The sequence below is a fragment of the Strix aluco genome, chromosome 4 (assembly GCF_031877795.1).
Source record: "Strix aluco isolate bStrAlu1 chromosome 4, bStrAlu1.hap1, whole genome shotgun sequence".
Lineage (NCBI taxonomy): Eukaryota > Metazoa > Chordata > Aves > Strigiformes > Strigidae > Strix > Strix aluco.
In genome coordinates, this window is record NC_133934.1 from 127,399,927 (window position 1) to 127,425,231 (window position 25,305).

Here is a 25,305-nt window from a genome sequence, read left to right on the forward strand (position 1 = left end):
GGTCGGCACAGGTATGGCGGGGCTGGCGGCGCGGTTTTTTTTGAGGGTGGGGATGGGTCTTGTAAGGGGTCCCGGGGCGGGGGTGTTGTCCTGGGGTCCTGGCAGCGGTGTCCCTTCTGAGCTGCTCTGAGAACAGGGCGAGGCGGGACGGAGAAGGGGCTGAGGGGAAAAGCCTGTGGCGGCCCTTCAGAGCCGCCATGGGAAGCAGGGGACTGGAAGATGGTGTTCAGGAGGGGCCCTGTCTCGAAACCATTGAGTCTAGACTTTATTCAGCCCCTAAACTTGCGGGGTTCCCGCTTTAAAAATAGCAATGTCTGCTCTTCCTGCTTTGTCGCTATTCAGGCTAAAAATGCTAACGGTGCACCTAAATGTTTTTCATATCCGTATTTTCATATCCTTGGGTTCTTGTGGTGTTGCTGATCAAAAGTGGCTCTTTTCCCTCTTTTTTTTTTTTTTAAGTCAATTCTCTAAATTTTCAACTTTAATTTTGGTAGTATGTGCTGGCCGGTCACAAATCTTTTCTTTTGTATAAGCCCTTTGTCACTTTCCTACTACTAGTTTTTACTTGAGTTTATGACAACTTAAATTCCAGTTAATCTTCGAGACTGCTGTTTGGGCAAGGTACTACTCAGAAACCATAACCTGGAAAGAAAAGGAAACAGGTGTTTTTGTTCTAAGTTGATGTTTAGGACATTGAGCATGCCATACGTTTTTAATGAGCCCAAGCAGGTCATGGGTAATCTATTGCTTTTGCTGACCTGGGATGCGAGTTGATAATATCTTTGTGGGAAGCTCTGTGTGTATCTCTGCTTACATTATATTTGTCTTCTTCAAGTTTCAGATGAATTCTGCAGGATTACTTACTGAAATGTAGATGACTTGCTCTTGAGGCTTATTCAAGGGAGAAGGCCTTAAGTGGATTTATACGACAATAACTAGGAAAATATTGTTCAAAGTAGAAGGTAGAGCATAAAAAAAACCTTTAAATGTGTTAAATATTTATCAGTGGTTAAGGCAAACGCAGCTTTCTGTAAGCTTGCTTGATAAATAACAATGTATATTCTGTGGGTATAGGTTATGTTACCTTCCATCAAGGCACTGATTTAAAAAGTGTGTGTGCACTTTGAAAGGATTGCTGTTGTACTTAAAGAACATGTTAAAGGTAAATTTAGGGAATTTGTCCTGAAAGTCCACAAAGGATGGGTATAGAGACTTGGTGCTAGCTGCTGCCTTCAGGAATGATTTTCATCCACTAGGCTCAAAAAGCCTGCTTCTTCTAGGAGGTAGCTAGTAGAGATATATTCCCATTAACTGTTTTCTTCATGGCTTTCTGTAATACCGTGGGAATTACTAACAGGATCCATTCAGAGGTGATTATCGGAGATGCTCATGAATTAACCTTCCTTAACAACTTAAATGTAAAGGAAGGCAAGTATGACCTGTCAACTAGAGTAGAGTTAGTCTGATCATTTGCAATTATTATTAATTACCTGGCATCTTTAATCAAATTCTGAAAGTTAGGACGTAAGATATTCACAAATCGGGTGGCACTGACATGCACCAGCACTTCCAGGATTATGTGGAAGAGATTCAGTCTCTGATTTGAGTGCTTTGAACTGAGTTTTGATTTTTTTTTTTATTCCCTTTTGCTCATTTAACTTCCATTGACCATTTCATTCTCCTGCAGCACTGAATGTATTGAAAAAAAAAAAGATGCAAAATATACCCATTTAGACTTCTGATTCATACATTATCTCCAGCATCTATTCCAAGCACTCCCATATGGTTGTGCAGGTACTGCTGGTGCTGTGCAAGTTACTTGGTACATGAATGCTGCCATAATGTGGGACATAAGGAGCTGCCACTGCCAGCAGTGATGGTATCAAACAGACTTTGTATTCCTTCTTGTAATAGCTTAGATTCTCTCCTTGCTTGCTTTTTCCATAAGTATATACAGTTTAAGAGTATGTTGTTTATTTCTGTACTCTTTCTGTTTGTTTTGGTACTCTTCTGACATTGGGGTTTTCAGTTAGGCTGCTGGTGTTGTTTTTGGCTTTTGGTAGCAAATGGAGGGGGAGGGAATTGACTTTAAGAAATTCTGTACACCCATAGTCAAGGCTGATCGTTTCTGTCCAGTTCATTGATGATTCCTTTAGCCTGATCAAAGCTTGCTGTCTTGAAATTAAGAACCTTAGTAAATGACCAATTTACTGGTAAATGAATAACTGCTGGCTATTTAGTTTAGCTGTGTCACCCTCCTTACTGTAAAGCTGTTCTCTGTAAGTAATGGAGGATGAGATTTCTAACGCACCCTGTTTGAGGTGGCAGACAGAGTAAGGCCGATTGCAAGAACCTCTGGCCAGGAAGAAAGCATGAAATCCTCGACAAGACAGGCTGCAGGGGATGGAGCTTTTTACACTGCTGTTAGCACAGCATGTACAGACCAACCAACATTTCACAGAATCATCTCGGTTGGAAAAGACCTTGAAGCTCCTCCAGTCCAACCATGAACCTCACACTGACCATTCCCAACTCCACCAGATCCCTCAGCGCTGGGTCAACCCGACTCTTCAACCCCTCCAGGGATGGGAACTCCCCCCCTGCCCTGGGCAGCCCATTCCAATGCCTCACAACCCGTTCTGTAAAGATTAAGTTGCATTAAGTCTTCCTCAGGTTAAAAAAGTAGGGAGAAATCCTGCTTGAAATGAACGCTATTGTATTGCAGTTGCATCCTGGAAACTCGGTTGGGAAGTGTTGCTAAGTATTCTGCTGCATGACAAAAATGCCTTGCCATCAGATAGGGTATAATCTAAATGCTCAGTGGCAATGTTGCTTCCAAGTATTGTCCTACAACCTTGTCATTTACTTGCTTGTCTCCTTAACATGAAAAACATCTGTGTCGAAAACAGACCCTGGCAGTGACACAGTGTCCCCTACTAATTCTGTGTCAGACTTGTTGACTGCTTAACAAACTAGCCCCTTGAATACTTAAAAATAATGAAGAATGATTACTGAAATTGTCATTAGAGTTTTCTCTGGTACACATACAGAAACGAAGAACCTAGGGCTTTGTTCGGAACATGCAAACTAATGAAAAGGGCAAAACAAAATGTGACAGCTTTTTTCCTAATCATTATGATTTTTGTCTAGGGTCATCAAGATGGCTGCTACCTCCCAGTTTGCCAGTCGATACAAAAAGGATTTGAGTACAGAAACCCTCAGAACAAAAGTTGCACGCAGAAAATCAATGCTTCAGAAGGAGAACAGACACAAGTTGTTTGAAAAGGGCAGGCAGTTTGGATTGGCAGATGTCAATGTTCAGCTCTCAAAAGAGAGGGGAATTTCTCAACTCAACGAGACAAGTGAAATGTGCTCTCAAGAGAACAGTGTAAAACAGAGTAAGTAAAGACTTGTTATAAAGCTTTTTTTAAATTATTAAAAATGTCTTTAAGTAGCTTTAGTAACATTATCACAGGAACCTCACTGAAGTCAATGTTTTAATTTGAAGAAAAGGTTTAAGAATGTCTACCAGTTCTTCTAACTGTTAAGAAAATCAAGAAAAGCCTTAATACAGTTTTATCCTCCTCACTGCCCCGGTGATATGATTGAGGCTTTGCTCTGATTTGTCTGCAGCAGCTAAAGGAAGAATGCATTTTGCTATTAATAGTCAATGGGAAGTTTCTTAATGATTGCTTTGTCGTTGAAGTGAAAACCCCTGATCTAAACTCTCGTCTAACATATAACTGGTGTCTGTCTTGTGCTTAAAGTATGCTTAGAAATGGGTAACTGTATATTGTAATTGGGTATATATAATTATAAATGGGTAGATGCATAGTATAATTTTATTTTTAAAATTGCTGGGTTTTGACAACTTATCTTTCCTCCCAGAAAATGGGGCCTGGATATATACTGAATTCTGCCTCCCTGGCTCTCCTGGATGCTTATGGTCTAAGGAACTAAGTTAATCTTTAAAAATGTTAACAAATTTCTTTAGAAATGTTTTCACCTTCAGCATCTTGCTGGCAGAATATTATTGGAGGAAGGAGTGCAATCCCTATGTAATCATGTCAAACATGAAATTTAAGAAATTTTAATCTTGATTCTATTCAATAAATTTTAACTTCTAAGTAGATAAGAATTTTTCACATAGACATGTGATTCAAATTTGTCATTATTTTATGGTTTTATTCTTTCATATAACTTCTGCCTCATTTTATTCTCAGCCTAAGGCAGCCTTTGGTATCTAAAGCTGACCTAAACTTCAGCTTTCAATGACATTACAAGTGTTTGAATAGAGAAACTGGTAGAAATAAACTAAATAAGTAGTTAAACTGTTAACTTTAATACTAGTAACCTTGCAGGAACAGCCTGTACACTGTAAACTGGATATGAATTTACAGTATCCCTCAGGTGCAGATTTGGGGAAGTGCTTTTGTAAGTTGAAATTTGCCGCTGAATATGCTTTTAGTAGGAATGGTGAAAACAATTAAGAGAATCTAAGCTTTTAGCAAGCTAATAGATCACAGGTACTTGCACTGTAAGACTTTAATTGAAACTTGCAGACACAGATTCCAGACAGTCTTCTGCTCTTTGACTTAGTATGTCCCTCTTCTAGCTTGGAGAAGGTTTTTTTAAATTTCCTGACTTGCTTATTGTTGGCTTAAAAATATCTTCAAGGTTTTGTAATATGTCTGTCTTCCATCTTTGCTTCAGAACGACCCACAAATGCAGCCACCAAGAAGATTAATGAGCGCAAGGAAATGCTCCAGCGCTATAAAGAAGAAAAGGAACTTCGAAAACTGAGAGAGCAGAGAGAGAAAGCAAAAAAGGGTGTGTTTAAAGTTGGCTTATATAGACCAACTGCTCCTGGATTTCTTTCACTTGTACCTGAAGTTCCAGTGATAGTGAAGCCAAGAGAAAAGGTAATAAGAGTAATATTAAATACCTAAATTAAGTATATGCAGTATACTATATTCAACTTTATATTTGCATACAAAATTGTGTATGTTATGCCAAAGAAACAGTTTATTTTGTAAATAATTTATAAATATTTATTCTATAATAAGAAACAGTAATGGAGTAATTTGTCTCATTTTTTTAAAACAAAGCTGGAAATAGTACTAGCAATATGTTGATTTTTGTATTTATGAAAATGTTTTCAGTTCAAAAACTGGAATGATTCGTCCACAAATGAAACAGCTAAGTCATTTTAGAACTGGTAACTTGTTCCTATTTAGTCCACTTGACTTTGAAAGTTTTTCACATTACACACTTGACCCATTTTGCCCCAGCATGTTGCTTTTCACACTTAGGCTTCTTGCCCACTCTAACAGTGACAGGGGAAAAGGAGTATGTTAACTCTTGTCTCCTTGGGGATGTTTCCAGGCAGCTCCTGATTTCTCTGCGAGGATTACTCGTTCAAAGGCCAAGAACCAAGAAGAAAAAACTGTGATACCAACTGCATCTAAGCACTCTACGGTTTGTGTTTTATATAAACTTTAGTGAATACATTTAGAGAAAAGGATGCAATTATCCTTCAGACCATAACTTAGGGTTGTATGCTTACAAGTTGGGCGCTGTCTCTGAGGTGGCTTTCCTGGTGAGAAAGACAAATTAGATCAGAAAAGCTTTTGGCAAGCTGATAGACTGCAACGTGCTGAACTGAACTACAGAGAGTTTGATTAGGTCAGTACAAACAGAAAAGTGCACAGATCTTCTGCATCAGTTTTTCAGTGCAAAATATTGTAGTCATCAGGGACTGCAAATATGAATAGAGGTAGCAGTGAGACTGAAGTTACGTACTTTGGTTTTGGCTTGGAGAACCAGTGCATCTGCCTTGAATGCAGAAAGTCTGTCATGAATGCAGATTATGAAGAGTCAGTTCATTCTTCACTCAAAAATCACTTCAATGTTAGCATATTTTTACTGTGAGTCTTGGCAGTCCCTTCTGCTATTACTTGTATAAAAAAAGTAGGTTTTGCTGAGGAATTTCACCAGCAGTAATCTGTAAAAAGCTATCTTTTGAATCTAGCAATTTTGCCTTACAAAACTTGAATGCGTTTGAACAATTTCCAGTCATAACTTTGCAAAGGGACAACTGAGTTAATATTGATTTATTTTTTTTTCCTGAAAACTGAATTTTAAAGTAAGTAATGTGTACTCAGATGTGGCAGTATTTGTAACTAGATTGACAGTAAACTGAAACTTTCTGAAATATTTTTCTTCATTCTTTTTCTGACAAATCCTTGATTAGTTGGATAATGCATGTTAACACATGTCTAAACTGAGCTATTTTAGTTATCATTAATTTCTCTTTACTTTTTAAAGCCTTTTGTGCCAAATTATTTGACGATTTGTTTTACTGGAGCCTAGGATAGAAAGATGAGGAAAGAAATTAGCCTGCTTAATTTCTGGAAACTTGACACTTCACACAAAATTATCTTCTCTTGTAGGTATCTGCCAATGGACATAGTGTGCGCCCTACACAAGCAGGACGTAAACAGATGAGTACAGCCAAAGCGGCTGAAAAAGAGAAAGGTATGAAACTAGTATGATCCTTACATCTGAATCTGAAAGGATGTGGCTGTTTTGGGGGGTTTTTTGTTGTTTGTTGTGGTGTTTTTTTTTTTTTCCCTGGGTCAGTAGTTGTGACATTATGGAAAGGAGGCAAGGAACATCTCTGGGAGAGATCGCAGTACATTTTTAGGTGTAGGAAACAAGGAGGAGTTTTTAGGACGGCTGTTCCTACAAACTATGACAAGGGCAGCAGCTGGCAGATTATCAAACCTGTGGCTCTAGGTATCACATAAACTCCTTGCCTCTAGGCTGGGGGAAATGGAATGCAGGATATGAGCCGTCCTGGTTACTGATTGTTCACCCGAGGAAAGGGAAAAGAAAAAGGTCAGTAGGCAGAATCGCATGACTGCAAGCTGCCTTAGCATCTGGGGCTGTGCAGAGCTTTCAGGGTGTCTTGAAGAAGAATTATCTGCTGTTACAGAAGAGCAAGTGGAAAGATGAAGAATAGCTGACAAGTAAAATGTGAATTTTCCTTGGTATTGTGAGTAGCCTGAAAAATAGCTGGTTGTAGGAGCTGTAAATATTTTCAGTGAAGTCTTTTTTTCTGTCTGTACAGAAAATATGCTGCTGTCTGTGGTCTCTAAATGAAACTGCTTGTGTAACTCAGCATTGAGAAAGGTTTGTAAAAGGATAGCCTACTGGTAAAGCACATTAGCACGTAGTGTTGGAGACAGGAGCCCAACCTTCTGATGCACGCTAGAGCAACTGAGTAAATGTGTGATTGTCTTCTTCAGTAAATGACAAGTGCAATCTTAGGTTTTCATATTTTACAACAGCCCCTTCTGTATCTGTCACTTCCTATGTGACAGTTACATATATTTCTTAAGAAAACAACAACGAAAAAGAAACCAACCCATGACACCTTTAAGGGAGTAGAATGCTTTTGATTAGAAATTCTTCCCAACAGTAGTGATGTCCGGTGCCTTAAGTAGATAAGGTTAAGTCATGTGGAATATTGATGTTAATGCAAGATATTCAGTAATTCAGAGTGAAATGACTTTCACGTCACTAACTTAATGAAATCAGCAAGCAGCAGACCTTTATTTAAATAAATTTCAGTAGTGCATTCAGTGAATACTGAAAAGGTGTTATCAGTGTTTGATATAACAATTAAAACATTTAATTTTTGAAAAATTGTCATCCACTAGACTTGATTATTCCTTCTGCGCTGAATCAAGAATATGCATTACATGTATTTAAACACTAGTATAAAAGTGTTGGGAAAGTGAATGTTTGGATAAATTAAATGGTGTAGTTAGTTATCTAGTATTTTCTTTCCCAACTTGTCATTCTAGCTTTCACAGAATTGCATCTTGATGTTAAAAACATGAATAGCATTAATGGTAACCAAGTGGGGCTACTAGATTTCAGGCAGATGTAGAAAGGGAGGGTATGAAATAAAGAACTCCTGTTAAATTTTTCTGTGCTGGAGAATGCTATCATTTTTGAAATATATTAGAAACAGTATTAAATACAAAGATGAAAATTATTAAGGTGGGTAATAGAGTGCACGAACTTGTCATATTTTAGAAAATATTTCAGGGACAATTTGTCTTAAGAATACTTTGTTAAATTACATTAAATTCAATCATTAGAATACTTTGATATAATGACCAGGGCATCACTTTGTTACACGGATGGTTTGCTTAAGCTTCCAGCTGTGCAAATAACCACGGCAAGTTATGACTCTAGAAAGCTTCATCTGTAAAATGGGGATGATGTTGACTCTGATTGAAGGGAACGTTGAGAAGGGTTCTTTAAGCTTTGTACGTGGCATCTAGCACACTGGTACCTTGATGCTCCTGGAGGTACTACTGTACAACAAACCCATCTTCCATCAGGATCCTTCAGAGCATTGCCGTGATGCCAAGGCTGAACTGTGCTGTCCATGTTTAGCACTGCTTTGCACTGAACTGACAAAAAAAAAACCCAAAAAACAGACCCTGTTGATTCTGCTTGACTAATGCAACTGATAATTGCTAGTTTTTGATTTCTACAAAATGTAAACTAGTTATATAATTTGAGTGCAGCTCCTTTTTAAGCTTGCAATCTCTGGAATTCATGTTTCTTACAGTGTTGCAGACTGCAACCCAGACAGCCTCAGATGTAAGAATCACCAGAGCAGCCGCCTCTGCAGCTAGGCAGGTGCTGAAAACAGCTACTGCTGCTACTGCTGGTAAGTGTGGTAGTGAATATAGCCCTGCTTGTGTAGCTGAAGTCTGATATATAAGTATTTGGAATAGTGTGCTGTAAAGAGATACCATCTAGTACTGGATAAGTGAGCACTGGAAACAGCATACGTATGTGTATATGCTGCTGTTAGACTCATTGTCAAATGATATACTAAGACAGCTCTGTTGTCTTTAAGATCTTGCTCAGGTGCTCTGTTGTGCCGTAGAGATATGTTATCAGCTTGTCCCGAACTGTCTTAACACACTACATTCTGCTGTGTAACTACCTCCCTTGAACAGATAAACTGTATGTAAATCATGCCAAATTGTCAGGTAAGAAAAGGCCTATATCACTTAGACTCTCATATACACTATATCACTTAGACTCTCATCTGGAATTCTGTTGCAATATTTAAATCAAGATGTTGAAACCAACATTGGACAGTTTCCCATAAAATCTGTCAGTGTGGAGCATCAATATCCATATGGTAATTATAAACTGAAGGAACAAAACCAGAACTGGTAAAGATTTGCCAGTTTGGTGTACCACTGTTTAAGGACATGTGATTATTAAGTCTGGGATCAGGAACGCTCTGGAAGAGATGAGAGCCTGTGTTCTTCAGGTCAGGAATTTCTCTTTGTCCACGTTTGCCTGTTTACTAGAACAGAGGAACATGATGAAGGGGGAATTTTCAGTATATGTTCTTGTTCTCAGGATATTCTCTAGAATGTTCTGCAGTGTCCCTTGTATTATATATGACGGAAGTTAACCCCTAGGCTGAAAGCACAGCTTTGCTAGTGTCAGTCTCAATTCACCAACAGGAATCATATGCCATATAGCAATTAAAAATCTGAACTCAAATTGGCTTGACAATATCTCTTCAGCCTTTAAGGAAATAAGGTGACTTTTATTTTTAGTATATGACATTAGTAAAGACTAATGACTTCATGAATCTGTTTTCCTTTCTAGGTGATATATCTCTTAATAGGCTGTTAGATCCTAGGCCAGGTTTTCTTTTGAATGAACTTTTGCAATTAGGTGTTTGCCCTCTAGCCACCTCCCACTCAAGTAACAAATCTCTCCCTGCCTTTAGCCACTGGACTTTTATGGCAATCTTTTGGGGAAAGATTATCTTAATCAGATGCCTCTGTGACCTTCGGGGCGTTTCTCTCATTCTAGGTAACCAGTCACAGAGAAAGACGGCAAATGTAGGAAAGCAGAAGAAAGCCATCAAACCTGACATCATGGAGGTAGGTCATTTAATATTTGAAATGGAAAAGCAATAAAACCGGTTTAAGATCCAATAACAGTGTAATTGTAGCTTAAATATACTTATGTTCAAGCACAGAAGTAGTAAGTTCACTAATCTAGATTTTGGGAAGAAGCTGTATGTATTTATATTGCCATATTTTTAAAATTAAGATCAAATTTAGTGCCTATATGAATGACTTACTAGTCAAGATCTGGACAATGATTTAAATTAAGACAGGAAGTTCTTACATGACATATCTCATGTCTGATGTTTTAACTAGTAAAAAAAAAAGGCCTGTTCTTCTGGTTTTATCTAGCATTTGTAATTTTTGTGCAGTTCATTCCTTTTTAAACATGCTCTGAATGTATCCTTTTCCTGCTCAGGTAATGATAAGAGACCTAGAAGCTAAGAAATAAATGCATTTTTAGGTTTTGAACCACCAAAAAATAAAGCTGAAAATGTTATTCTCTGCAAGGTAGACATGATTTATCATAATTAAAGACAGTCATTGTGGTTCTTAGTGTCACTGCTAGAAGAAAACTTTTCTGCCCCTGCATAGATTCAGCACTGTGAATTCATCGTAGCCCTCCAACGAGGCTCCCAAACAATTTGTGTAGGCATTTGTGTTCTGACAGTCCTGTGTGAGAACTATCAATGATTTTTCTCCTTCTTTGCACTCTGGTCTTCCCTCTCACCTTGTGTCTCCCTCACGCCTCCCATCTCTATTCCTGTTTCCATAACTGCAGCTGTGCTCTCGTATTGTCTTGAAACTGTTTCAGTCACGCACAAACACTGGCAGGAGGTAAAAGGCACTTGCATCTTCGCTTGGGTAAGTACCTCTTTGCAGGCAGGAGTTGGTTGGTGCTGCCAGTGGGTAAACTCTTGCTGTAACCTCAGTCATCTCGTTACAAGAAGTGTGTTAAAAGTTGAATTCAAGGCTTACATTCCAAGCAGGGCTGTCTAAAGTATAACAAGACTTTCATGGATTGAAGATGCATATTTTCGTGAAAAACAATCTCTTGGCTGGTTTGAGCTAACAGTATCTCAATATAGGTATCTCAGAAATGTGTTCTGTATGACTATCTGGTCACTCGTAGGAATGTGACTTCAACTTATTAACTTTTTCCTCCTCTTTTAATGACATTCTGTGGTCCTAACTGCACTTGTCTTGGGCTGCATTCCTCAGCTATCAGCTTATTTTAGCTTATTCTTCAGCCTTTGGATTAGAGTATGTGTAGAAACTGTGATTATTCAAGAGGCCTAGTTGGATTTGGAGCCGGTAATTCTGCTCTCGAGGAGCTTATCACCTTAAAGCATTTTTTTCTAGCAGTGAGAGCAAGCATTTGCTAATTTGAATTACTGTTTTGGTAGGTGAGGTGTTTTGCTACTTTAGCCCCTTCAGTGGATTGTTGCGTTCCTTGTAGTGAAGTGCCACCCCTGTTGCTAGAATGATTTGCAGGTGTCAAAACCAGTTGGGCCTGTTGGTAAATCATGACTTCTATACACTTATAGTATTGTAGAAAGCAACTTGCCTGAAACTCTTCCCTTCCAGATGGCTTTCAGACAGTCACCCATGCCTGTAGTAAACACTTAATTGATTTGATAATGGAGTTGTTTGCTTTGTCTGTTTGTGCTGTTCTAGATAATTCCTTCTAAACTTGAAGTGGATAAAAAAGCTCAGCTGGATCCAGCAATGAAAAGTTCTGCAGCTGATTCTAAACATTCAGTGTCAGTAGAACTTCAACAGGAACAAACCTCAGAGGAAAACAAAAACAATTCAGCTCCAGGGAGACCCAGAACACGCTCTTTTGCACCTCAAAACTTTGTGTTTCAGCCATTAAATGGATTAGCGACCTACAAAGTTACGCCCATGAGTCCTTCTAGGGCAAGTGCATTTTTGACACCTGTTGCCTTCTGGGATTTTTCTAAATCTCCAGTGTAAGTGTCTTTCTTCTAAGGGCCTAAAATGCAAGTGAACCTCTCTGTGATGACGGAGAAACCATCATCTTGCTATAGCGATTCCCTGTGTAACAAATTGTGATGTTGAAACACCTGATCTTCATGGTTGCTATCATTGCTTAAATGTGGACTTAATAACAACACCAGAGAAAACAATGTCATCCAGAATTCTGCCTATGTTTTAGAAGTAGAGCAGCTCCATATATTGGAGACTGTGCCATATATATCTCTGCACAGATTTATTCATTTCAGTAGTATTTGCTTGAGTTCTCTAGCATTGTGTGTAGGATTGCCTTCTAGATTGTGCATTTCTGTATATTTGGCCATATTTGATGTCTGTTTCTCAGTGTCTCTTAACTCTAAATGTACTTTTTGTTTGTTTCCAGTAATATAACTGAAAAATCCAGTGAAACTGAGGCACAAGAGCCTAATTTAAAAAGTCAAGTTTCACGTGCTGATAAAGGCATTCAAGAACAGCAAACCACTACAAGTTTGAAAGAAGAAAAAGGTAGGAGGTTCACATTTAGTTTATTGTTCTAATGTTTCTAGGTTTTACTAGATTCTGAACAAACGCCTTTCGTATTTTTCAGCAAGTGAATCAGATGAGAAAACTTCCGTTCAGAGATCAAATGAAATAATTCCTGTCTCTCCAGATACAACAGCACTTGAAATGAAGTCAGATGATGTAAGAGAGGAAGAGCACGGTGTGCCCTATTTCAGGTTTGTGTTCATCTCTTTTGCTTCCCTGTTGTCTGTTCGGAGGCCCTTCATCTGAGTGATGAGACATCTCGTGAAGATTAGTTTATGGTGGTTGGTGCCTGTCGGCAGTGACCTGAGTAGGCACGCATTCCTATCTCCCCTCTTGTGTTAGTGCAAGTAAAGAATATAGAATTTTGGAGACTTATACCTTGTCTTAAGGAACACAAGCTTGAAAGCTGTAGAATAAAAGTTGCGTCTCAGCCAGTCAGCAAACTGAAATAATGTAATGGCCTCTGCTCAAAGACAGTGTAGCTTCTCTGAAAGCAGAAAGGTAGTAACCATGAACAGTCACAAGTAGTGACAGCAGTTAGAAAATTCTTCAAAAACATTATTTTTTCACTATGCCTTTATTTTTAGAAACATTCTTCGGTCTGAGACAGAGAGGCTGATGTCTCAGTGCCTCCAGTGGGATGGAAAATTTGAGCTGGATATTCCAGAGGATGGTAAGTCTAAACTGTAATAGGCACTAGAAGGGGTGTTATGGCAGCTGAAGGGGACAGAGGGAAGTACATGTATCTGACCATATTTGCAAAATAGCACTGTCTACAGCACTTAGTAAAAGTTGTGTTAGATAAAGTTTAGAGCTGTATCTGCCTCAAGACAAAGGCATGCTTTATCTCCTAATGCTAAAACTTATGTGTAGTACTTGACTTCATAGTGGCTGACAGTAAAGTGAGCAAAGTGCATATTAAAATAGCTTTTCTGTCGTCAGTTTAAAGTGTATTTAAATGTATGAACTTTAACCAAGCTGATTTTTTTTTAAAATAAAATTAGGTTTTAATGTAGAATAAGTGTCCTTGTCTGGGAAAATGAAGATGACTTATCAATGTTTATCTTAAAGACTTAGAGATAGTAACTTTTTTTGAAAGCAGCCAGTTTAGAGCAGTTCAGTGGATAGCTATACTTCATCTGAATCATATTGCAGGCCTGCAATAGATAAACGATAAACAGATTCCAGGCTCTTTAAATACTTATTTAAATCAATTGTGAAATAATGGATTATTCTAAAATGAGCTTCATTTATTGTTTTCTTGTTGCTATCAGCTAAAGATCTAATTCGCACCACAGTTGGTCAGACAAGGCTACTCATAGCAGAAAGGTTTAAACAGTTTGAAGGACTGGTGGATAATTGTGAATTTAAACGAGGGGAAAAAGAAACGACGTGTGCAGACTTGGATGGATTTTGGGATATGGTTAATTTTCAGGTATGTACTTGCATGTTAACCTACTAGAATAAAGTTGATGTTATTTACAAACAATGGATTGAAACTATTTATTTGTTTTTTGATTATTTGGATTCTGATTTTTTTTAATAAATGTAAAAAATGTAGGTCCTTGTTTAACACTTTCTGACAGTGAATAGTACCAGTTGGTATGCTATGATTTATAATTCATAGACGAGTTCATCTGTAGTGTCTTCTTGTGGGCTGTGTATTTTGTTTTTCTCTGGAATGAAGGCCTGTAGCCAAGTCTTATTCTGGTTAGGAGTGAGGATACAGTCACGATGTCTACCTGGACCAAAAGCTGGGAGCTTTTGGAAAATTTCTGGAGCTCACATAAAAAATAGGGGTTCCATGCTTCAGTATGATAATAATGCAGAAACTACAATCACCTTATTTAGGGGTGAGCTTAGGTGGTAGAAAACATTCATCTCTCTTTCTCAGTTGATGCTTCCATTGGTTTCAGAATGAAATAAAACATTCTAAATTATCAAAAGGGCTCTTGACAGTATTTGTAAATCAGATTCAACAAAGGTACTTGTAACTAGTTAAATCAAATGCAAAGATGGATTTATTGTTAAGGTCATAGTCATAGGTCTTGAATTCCCTCCAGAAAGCAGAAGGGATTGATCTGCTGCTTCAGAGATATTTGAAGGCAACTTTGTTAGAACCAGTAACTTGAAAAACAGTGTTTACCTATGCTTACTAGGTATCAGCTCAAGTTTCTCCTGAGCCTCCCCACCTTTTTCTTTAGATAAACTTCAAGTTACAGAATTGCTCACTCTGTCCCTGTTTGCATTTGGTTTTTGTTTGTGTCCTCTGAGTTTCAGGGAGGATGTAAAGGAGTTGTCACTTCAGTGACTGATCTGCTGTACGTAAATAAGCCTTGTGTGGCCTTACTAGCAAATGAGGCAAGTGCCTCCCTTACAGAGCCTGTTGTATTGAGCATCAGTCAGGGAGGAGGTGATGCTGCAGAGCTCGTTTGTCACGAGCAAGCAGGGATTGCGTCAGGAAGCTGTTCAGGCCAGCAGTTTAAAAGAGCAAACAAGCTTGCATGGTGTGTTTCCTACATAATGGAAGACTCGTGCTTGTTTGGATAAAGACTGTTATGCAATGTGTTCTTTTACATTCCTTAAATGTGACCATTGTCCAAGTGCTTAAGTTCAGTACAAGAACAGGTTGTAAACCAGCTCCTTCATTTTAGATGTTAGATCTTACTGAACAATTCCACGCTTCCCCTACTAACTACAGAAATGAGACCAGTCTTGTCACCTAATCTGAAGCTTGTGTATGGTAGTGTAACCTTCATGTCAACTGTATGAGAACATTGAATACTTTATATCAGTTGGTGGCTTAATTTGCTTCTGTATTTAAAGCAAAAGTACTTAAATGCATAACTATGCTTAAATTTTTATGAAACGCTCTTCTATTGTGAATCTACTAAGTCTTGAAAATTAAACTCAGACTTTTCTCGGCTTTCCAATAGATCAAAGATGTGAACAAAAAATTTGATAATCTGAAGAAGCTTCAAGACAATGAGTGGCAACCACTTGATATCCCAACCAAAGCAATTGTCAAGGTATGAATAGCCCTTAAAGTGTGTGTCTCAAGGCATCGAGATGCAACAGAGTTATCTAGAATAACTAGTAAGCTGCTATCGTAGTAATGAATACTCTTCTTAAATGGAAGTTCCTTCTAAAGTCCTACTCATCTGTCTGCTTTAGATGTTAATGTGTAAAAATTCAGTGAAATTCCTCTCAAGATGCGCCCTTCTCCCTTGCATCTCTCAAGTGCACTTGTATTAGTTGCTGTTGGTAATGCTAGTTGCCTCTTTTGGCTCGGAAGATTAGAACTAAGAATTAACAATTGACTCTTTTGGAGTCGTTGGACTCTGTGCTAGTAAGGCAAATCTATTAAATTTAGAATAGAAATTTACCCTTAAGATGAAGAACACTTTGTCTGGGCTACTGGCGTTGGCACTAACTTAACTGAAAAGGAAACCACACAGAAGTTTGGCAGTGACTGACAGTTTTGAACAGTGAGTGCTAAATTATAATGGCGTCACATTAAGACAGCACCATGGGTAGCATTAAACTAGTAGTTTAAGCACAGATGGATCTGACACTATCCAAAATAAGTTATTGCTTTAATAAAAGCTATTTTAACTACTCTTTGGTTTGGAATACATAATTGCTTCTAATGACTGAACATCAGGTCATATTCACGTTGCCAAAACTGCATCCAGTTCCTTGAGACTGCTCAACTAATCACGAAAATCATGAGCTTCAACAAGGCCAAGTGCCAGGTCCTGCACTTGGGCCACAACAACCCCCTGCATGGCTACAGGCTTGGGGAGGTGTGGCTGGAGCTGTCTGGAAGAAAAGAATCTGGGGGTTCTAATTGACAAGCAGCTGAACAGGAGCCAGCAGTGTGCCCAGGTCCTGGCTTGGATTAGAAATAGTGTGACCAGCAGAAGTAGGGAGGTGATAGTCCTCCTGTACTCTGCACTGGTGAGGCCACACCTGGAGTATTGGGTCCAGTTTTGGGCACCTCAATACGAGAGAGATCTCAAGGTGCTGGAGCAAGTGCAGAGGAGGGCGACAAAGCTGGTGAAGGGCCTGGAGAATAAATCCTATGAGGAGCGATTGAAGGAGCTGGGACTGTTGAGTGTGAGGAGGAGAAGGCTGAGGGGAGACCTCATCACTCTCTCCAGCTCCCTGAAAGGACATCGTAGAGAGGTTGGTGCTGGTGTCTTCTCACAGGTGATTAGTGACAGAACAAGAGGGAACGGCTTTAAACTGCAACAGGGGAGGTTCAGACTGGACATTAGGAAAAAATTTTTCCCAGAAAGAGTGGTCAGACAGTGGAATAGGCTGCGCAGGGAGGGGGTGGAGTCACCATCCCTGGATGTGTTTAAGGGTTGTTTGGATGAGATGTTGGGGGATGTGGTGTAGGGGAGAACTTTGTAGAGTGGGGCTGATGGTTGGACTCGATGATCCCAAGGGTCTTTTCCAACCTGAATGATTCTGTGAAAACGATATGAAGGTTGGTGAGAAACTCCAGGCACAGGAAACTGGAGGGAATGTAGTCTGTGTGAGCTGCTGGTAAATGTCAGAACCCTACAGATGGTACAAGACACAAAACTTCCTTTGAAAAATTGAAAGCCAGGAGAGTCTTCACTGGCTGACTGGTGTCTGTCCTGCAGTTACTTTATCTCCCTGCCACTAGGAGTCCCTGTATCCCACTGTTTTTAACTGGAGTTGTTAAAAAAAGTTGTGCTGAGTATTTCTGAACTGTAGACTCAGTAGGAAAAATCCTTAACATTGTCATCACAAACTAACCTTAATAGCTGAATGGCAGTCCAGGACATTCTGGAGATGAATGGGGACTTTGCCTCCAGCATGTCTCTTGCCTGTTGCGGTCTCTGTGTGTGACCAGCAGCTCTGTAGATGTTCATGTGCAATTGCTTCTGTCCGAAGCTTCCAGATGTGACCGAGACTTTCTTACCATTTCAGAAGATGACTATTCCAAATGGGGTGTCCAAACCAAAGCTGGGAGCAGCTGGAAGAACTGCTGCCCGAAACCGGCTCGCTGCTGTAAAAGCAGCTATGAGGGCTAAAATGAATCATGACGGTGCTGCTGATGGTCCACATCAGGAGAAGCTGCCAGAAGTAGAAACAGTGGTTTTTGAAGCAGGATTTTTCAGAATTGAAAGCCCTGTGAAAACCTTTCCAGGTGGGTGAAGCTTAATCATGATTTCTGTGACCTGAAAGTACTGAAGAGAGTTTAACCAGTCGCACTGGGGAGAAGAATGATGATGTTTATACTGGATACAACTTCAGTACCGGACACAATATTTAACTAGTGGTTAATTACATCAGGGGTCCAAAGGAAACCGTTCTGCATGAATGTACTGGTTTGAGTGATTATGGCAACATGAAATCACTGCTCAGACAGAGGTAAAAGCGGTTGCTTCATGTTTTTTCAGCACGTGTTTAACAATGAAGTTTTTAATCTGAGTGTTCCCAGACTTAGTTGATGAACCTGTTCATCAAAGTCAGTGCAGGCTAATGTCCTCTATTTGTACCACAGGAATTGGATTTTTTTTTTTTAAACTAAATCTCTTGCAGTGCTGCCTTTAAAGCTGCAAAAAAAGTATACTCTTAATCTGTATTCATACTCCACAAGATTGTAACATATTCCAGTCTGTTATAAAAGCTGTTTAATAGGTATTCTGAGCAGATGCTCAAAATACAACTTTATTTTCAGTATCTGTCTTATCACAATCTATGTGAAGCCAGTATTTTCAGTAATCCTTGATTCTTTGGGAACCATTCTGCTTCTCTCTTATTTCTAGCTCATAAATTGACTTTGAATTACCCAGTAGATCTCTTTCCTCATCTCAAGACTAGCAATTTTTTCATATGCCTCTTGTTAGTAGAGAAGACCTTCTGAAAAGCTTTGAGCATCACTGGGTTTAAGCAAGCTCTAGCAGAGAATCTGTTATAAAAAATCGATTCTGAATCTGTCTTCTTCATTCTATTAAAATTACCTACTGTGAAAGATGGAAATTAATGACAGCTTTCACCAGATGGACTTGTTAAGAACAGCAAGTCTCATTATTTCAGGTTCTTAGTGAAGGGATAGTCATTACTAAGTCACTTAGCTGGAGTTAAAGTAGTTTTGTACTTACTGACCTACTCTTGTCAGCTTTTTTTCAATTTCTTCTTTCAGTGTATATAAGATTTCAATGTAATATTTGTATAAGACAATTCACCAAGCAGAAAACAACAGTGTTCCTAGCTAGAATCCAAGCAAACATTTAATTTCATCTTCTGGAAACTGCTGTAGTAATGAAACATTAAACACACTTTTTCAGGTTTGCTTTCAAAGACACCTCTTGGATCTTCCCCACGCACTTCTGGAAAACTGGCCACCCCAAGATCATCCAGTAGAGCTTTGCTTCGGAGCATCCCTTCTGTTCTTCATAACCCTGAGGATACAACTGCAAAACAAACACCAGTGCTCAAAGGCTTCCACCCAGCACAAAATTTGGAAATGCACCAATTTCCCACTGGAAAAACTCCCTCACTGGAAGAACTTCCTGGTGGTTTTCTTGAACAAAGGTAGACAAGTTAAGGCAGCTTTTAATTAACTTTGTACAAACAATTTTATAGTTTTAACTGAAAGAATTAATATAATACCCATTAAATGTTACCTTCCAATTTAGCAGTGGTAAAGGTTGCAAAGTCCTTGTGACTTTTCCTTCCCTCAAGCAAATACTCAGAGCTTTGCCCAAATCTAATCTCACTGCTGAGGTAGAAGTTTGTTTTTTGCCCAGAAAATTTGATAGAGCTGACCAGTGCCAAACAAGCAGAACTGCAGAATTGTAAGGTTGGTTGGGTAAGTCGAAAGGTGATTGAAGATGATTGAGAAGAATGAAAACATTTTGGTTTCTCTTTCAGCGTTTCTGCAGTTGAACAACAACACTGTCCTGCTGCTGGCACAGCAGAGGGGACTGAGGTAAGTCATGCACAGTTCATGTGCAAAAAAAATAAACTTTATTAGCCCCAGACACTTGGATTTCTGATCAAATCCTCATCGAGATACCTTCTGTATTCCTCAGGCTGGTGCTTTTTCCGTCTCAGTGTGGACATAGGTGGGGACTGCTGCAGTTTGGGGACCTTGTCCAGCTGTCTGGGAGCCACCTTTTGTTGGCTGCTCTATGATGACACTTGCCGCTTGGGCAAGCAATGTTCCTTGAATCCACTACCTGTTTTCTGGTGTGATTTTTTTTATTTTTTAATTTTTTTATTTTATTTTTTTAAATGCTTTTGCATTTGGGCACCATGACTAAAGGCAACAGTGGTATTTAGCCCTCTGGGTCCTCATGCTGCTGTAGCAGGACACTGGGCTGTTTAAAGTTTATTGTATATTGTTTAAAGTTATAGCAAGAGCAGTGTTACTAATACCAGTATCAGAGTTCAGAAGTCTGTGCCCTGAAATGTCTGAGGACTTGGTGACTTGCCTACATTTAAGTAGCCTTAAAAAACAAGGAATGCTGACTCCATAGTTTGGCCTTCACTGAGTAGCACAGTATTATCTAGTGCTTTGCAGTTAATCATCCTTCAGTACCTTTCATTGGAAAAGAAGTATCTTGGTTTTATTTGTTACTGTTTAGATCTGTGCATGACTACAGCAGTTCCCGCCCCCACACACACCTTGTGTGTGTATATATATATTTTTTTTTTAAATCTTGATTACTAATTTGTTCTTATGCCTTTTACTTCAACCTTTCCCTATCAAATGAGAAATCACTTGTTGGTGATGTCGCTCTCTGAGGAAAACAGTGGTAATCTTTAACTTTCATTGTTGCTGATCGGTTTTTCTTCAGGTAAAGTTTCCTCAGAAGATGAGAACATCCTCAGAATGTTTTGGGCATTTGAAGTTGAAGTTCAAAATCTTCCATGTGGAAGAACTTCCTTTATACTAAGAGATTATCAAGCTTACAATGGTGTTTGGGAAATAGTTCATGTGTTAAGCTGCGAGCCTTGTCCTGCCTGTGCTTTGTACTGTGCCTGGAGTTAAAATCCGTCTCTCCTGAATTGTCCATAAAAACTGCAGATTAGGTGTATGGACTTGGTGTGACATGACAGGAACATGCTGCTTGCTGTAAATGCAGATCCCTTGAATGTCCTGGCTACTTTTTCACCTTCATGCTTTCTGCATCAAAAGCTGGCAAACTTTCTTTTATTGCAGACAAAACAGAAAATAAGAAAGCTTCCTCATGTCATCGGTGCTGCCTCATGTCTGATTTCACTGATGCTTTCCTTTTGGCTACTGCAGACATCTCAGCCTCTCAGAGAGCATGGAACAGTTAAAATTCCTCTTTTCCAGATGCTGGAAAATTCTAGCAGTGAATTAAAAGTAACGGATGACATGGAAGAGATGGAACTATCTGCTGCAGAACAACAAGGACAAGGTATTGTCATGTGCAGCCCAGAGAAGGAGACCTGCCCAGAAACTAACTTTAATCACTCTGGAGAACCAAAAATACATCCAACAGGTGCCTATCTTAAAGCTGCTTAGTACAGTTTGTGTGGTGTTGCTGGGGCCTTATGTTTATTCTAAAGTTTTATGGAGGTCTAAATATTACTCTTTGAAATCCCTGTCATTGTAGCTTGGTTAATCTCTGTATGCTGTTAGCAAAACCTCCTTTAGTAGGACTTGCACGTGAGCAAACAGTGCCCCTTGGGCTTTTCTGTAGAGTTTCCATGTGATATGTGAAGGAGAAAGCTAATGTAAAAGGCTTCAAGTAGAAGTAAATACAGTTTAGGGTTTGTTTTTTTCAGTAAATGCAGAAAACAATACCTGTTTTTCAGCTTTGGCAGCGTCAAAGAAAAATTGAAATATTCTTGTTTTTCAGATGTTTCATGTAGTGATTTGACATCCATTGGCAGAAATCCTTTGGTAAGTTGACCTTCAGGTTTATTTGAGTAAGACAATCAGCCTGTTACAGTACTGTTAACCTTTTCTACAGAATCACTTACTGCACGAAGTAAACTAAACTCTGCAAGATGTTATTAAGCCGGTTCATATAACTTACTTTAAATACAAGCCACGATTCCTGTCTCCCTGCTCAGGCTCACACTGTTATTCCTCACGAGTGTAGGATGAATTGAGACATCTTCATTGAAATAGAAGAATGTCTGATTCTTAACAGATTGATCCTTTAAATAATATTTCTTGTGGATTTTCTTGTATTTACCAACATAATGAAAGGCCTGGTCTTTTTCCTCCACTTCCTTGGAATTTTTCAGGTCTGTCCCATCCCTTTTTTTATAGCTTTAACTTGTAGAGCTGGAAGTAAGATTTAACAGGGAAAAGCAGGTGTGCAAAAACTTTCAAATTGTTAAAAGAATTTGGATGTAGAGTTTCTTGGGTCTTGTGAAAAAGCCTTTTTAAAATATGGATTACTTACTTAGTGATGAGCGTCTTCAAAATGGACCACATATCCACTTCTTATTTTATTTCTGGAAACAAGCTTGCAAAATGTCTGTTGGGAGAGCCACAGTATTTACAGTGGTACATGATTTTGACCTGCAGCCATTGCTTTGAAAGAGTATCTTACATAAGCAAGCACATTTTAGTATACTTGCATCTACTGAATCGCTGCAGGCTTCAGCTCTGCCCCCCAGATCGGTGCTTTGCTTATTCTAAAGCTGCGGTGTGTCCACAGAACTGAGTGAGAGGCAGGAGAATTGCACGCTCCTCCTGTCCCCTTGTCAAGAGCATTTTCTGCTAGTTTTTGTCCAACAAAAGTGAAGCAGGCAGGCACCTACAATACCTAAGCAGTTGCCCGACAGTAATTACCGTTGGTCTGGTGGTGAGACAGATGTCGTTAGAGAAAGGGGAATTTGCCATTAGCTGCTTTTGTGTGTCATCCCAGTGCTGTTTTGCGGAGCAGATAACTGTTCCTCAAACAAATACTTCACACTCTGATCTCTCCCCCGCAGCCCATGCTGGATGCTGAGCTTCCCTTCACTCCAGTCAAGAGCAAAGCCCAGAAGTTTGCAGCAGCTGAAGCATTCAGTGACCTTATTGTATTTTCTCCCCTTTCTCCTTCTGGGGAGAAATGAAGAGTGACTTGAAATTCAAAATGTGTAAATTATATTAACAAAAAACCCACGGAGGATATCTGGAATACACTGCTACCCTGGAACTGTGTTCTGAATGAATGAATACCTTTATTATTTTGTAGTGGAGCTTATTAAAATATTTTGTAACTTTATGGGGCAGTTGTGCACTGCACTAATGTACTGCTGTACATTAGTAGCAGGGTGTTTGGTTATACCTGCTATATCCAGATTGCGTATTTTAACTACAGCCTGAAATATTTTTATTTTTGTATAATTTCATGTTTTTCCTGTCTACTCCAAGTTGTAAAACTATTCCTCTTTAAGCTTTTCTGTCCTGACCTTACCACAGGAATTATTATTAGAAGATGCCTCCCAGAGTAGCTGTACCTGTGCACTGTCTCTGATGCGAGGGCACCTCTGGGGACACAGCTGGGCCTGCTGCCTCCCCCAGAGCGCGGTTCCATACTTGGTGCTGCCATCAGGGGCCTGTTGCACCCTTAGGCTCTGGAATTCTGTGCATTAATAACTGCTAATTGGCATCTGCTCAGGATTTGATGCAGGCCATTCTTTCCTGTGGGAGTCTGCCCGGTGTTTAACAACCACTTGCTTTGTTAATAGTAGAAACTGTCTCAGAACAAGGATTTCTGAGTCAGATAATATCTTTTCCTGGCAGCGTATTAAAATAGGGCATTGATTATTATTTCCTTCAAGGACACAGTTATCTGTTGAGTATCTTGAGCCAAACTCTATTCTCTCTGCTTTTTCATGTGAAAATCTCTCAGCCTCTTTGAACACTTGACTTGTAAACCTCAGCCTCTTCTCACATCTTGTTCCTTATGCATTCTCTTGTCTGGACTGTAATATATTTATTCACAAGAGCACACCAGTTACACTCTATATTTGAGTAATAGTATTAGAGTACTTCTAGTTGCTATATTTTTAAGTGATACCTAACTGGGCTGCTTCTTGTAATGGTGACCTTAGTGTAATACACACATTCTTCCACTAGCCTTTATTTTAAAGCAAAAACAATTCAAATCCCTCAGCAGCAAGTGTTGCCACTACAGCTGGGGGAGCTCGTCTGACGAAGTTTTAACCTGGAAGCTGTGTACTGATTACACTGAAATAAATAGAGGAAGCTGATGTGATTTGGTGTTACTGTGCTGGAACCAACATCCTCCTTCCTAAACTCCAGTTATACGGATAGTTTCAAAGAGAGCAGGCACATCTTAATGATGTGCCTTCTCTGTTCAGTCAATGCTGTGCTCCGAGTGCTGGTGACGAGGGATTTCTGACATCTGCTGTGTACCCTTAAGCCAGTGTTAGCAGTGTGCTGGTCTAGGCTACTGCATCTGCTGGAAATTTCAACCTTGTGCTTGTTGGGACGTGACATCTCCAAGTATAAATGACACGACTGTTATAAAAGAGTATGAGACAGAGATCCTTGAAAACTTCAGTCCTGGCTATTGCGCTGTTCTTGTTTTGCAGACGAGACCAGGAGAATGACTCACAGAGAAGGGAACATACTTTACTCTTTTTTTATTTTTTTTTTTTTTTACCATTCTGACTCATGAGGTGAACTTGCCAATAAACCTCCCCACCCTTAAAACCAGTCTTGACTCACACAGAAGTGATGAGGGGAGAGAAGCAGGAGGCTCGTGACCCCTTCCACGGAGCACGTAGCGCTTATATAAATCGGATCTCCCTTGTCAGGGAAGCACGCTCAGGACCCCCAAAGGGATAGAACAGGCCTTTAAAATGAAGGAGAGGGGTAGCTTTTCTAGCTGTGGTCTGGGAGAGAGATTTTGCTGCTTCCAGCTCCAAACCCCCTCGTGAAACACCTCATTCTAGTCAGGATCAGACTCGAGTTTTCCAGTGTTTCCTGGTGGACAGAATCAGTGAGGCAACGCATTTGTGAATTACGGATGACCCATTCGCAGCCTGATCGCCCCCCTCCTCCTCCCCTGGGGGAGCTTCAGTCCTTCACTGCGCTATTTTGAGTCCTTTCATGAAAAAGGAATGACTGCTCTACCTAGCAGACTGAGGCTAAACATACCAAGTTCCTACCTGCTGCCTCTACTTAGAGAAGATGGGGTTGGCGGTTGCTGCCCCCATTCGCAGGACCAGCAGCAGGATGCTGCGGCTGCTTTCCCAATTGGGCAACGAAGCTGGTGCAGGGTCTGGAGCACAGGTCTGATGGGGAGCAGCTGAGGGAACTGGGGGGGTTTAGTCTGGAGAAGAGGAGGCTGAGGGGAGACCTCATGGCCCTCTACAACTCCCTGAAAGGAGGGTGCAGAGAGGGGGGATGAGTCTCTTGAGCCAAGGAACAAGCGCCAGGACAAGAGGGAATGGCCTCAAGCTGCGCCAGGGCAGGGTCAGACTGGCTCTTAGGAAGGATTTCTTTGCAGAAGGGGTTGTTGGGCGTTGGAATGGGCTGCCCAGGGCAGGGGGGGAGTCCCCATCCCTGGAGGGGTTGAAGAGTCGGGTTGACCCAGCGCTGAGGGATCTGGTGGAGTTGGGAACAGTCAGTGTGAGGTTCATGGTTGGACTGGAGGAGCTTCAAGGTCTTTTCCAACTGAGATGATTCTGTGAAGTCCTCCTCTCCATACAACTCAACCAGCTCCTCCTCATCCTTTGTCAAAAAGATTCTCTGTCTCTACAGCAAGAATTCAGATGCACCCACATCTGAACTCAGCTCAGAGGATATTGTGTCTTCTGAGATATTACT

General features: G+C 39.9%; 1 protein-coding gene across 2 annotated transcripts; it reads left to right on the forward strand.

Annotated features, from left to right (window-relative positions):
• Positions 1-23,720, forward strand: DLGAP5 (DLG associated protein 5). Of its 2 annotated transcripts, none has more exons than XM_074821093.1 (19): positions 1-11; positions 3,151-3,398; positions 4,714-4,922; positions 5,386-5,478; positions 6,453-6,537; positions 8,651-8,752; positions 9,928-9,998; positions 11,643-11,938; positions 12,346-12,467; positions 12,550-12,679; positions 13,076-13,161; positions 13,763-13,923; positions 15,425-15,517; positions 17,454-17,673; positions 18,818-19,064; positions 19,404-19,461; positions 20,836-21,004; positions 21,365-21,408; positions 22,455-23,720. In XM_074821093.1, exons 2-19 carry the CDS (start codon positions 3,161-3,163, stop codon positions 22,575-22,577), a joined length of 2,547 nt encoding a protein of 848 aa, XP_074677194.1. In that variant the 5' UTR covers positions 1-11; positions 3,151-3,160; the 3' UTR covers positions 22,578-23,720. The 2 variants fall into 2 exon arrangements, with proteins under 2 accessions (XP_074677194.1, XP_074677193.1); XM_074821092.1 differs by lacking the exon at positions 1-11 and adding an exon at positions 825-962.
• The last annotated feature ends 1,585 nt before the right edge of the window (positions 23,721-25,305 follow it).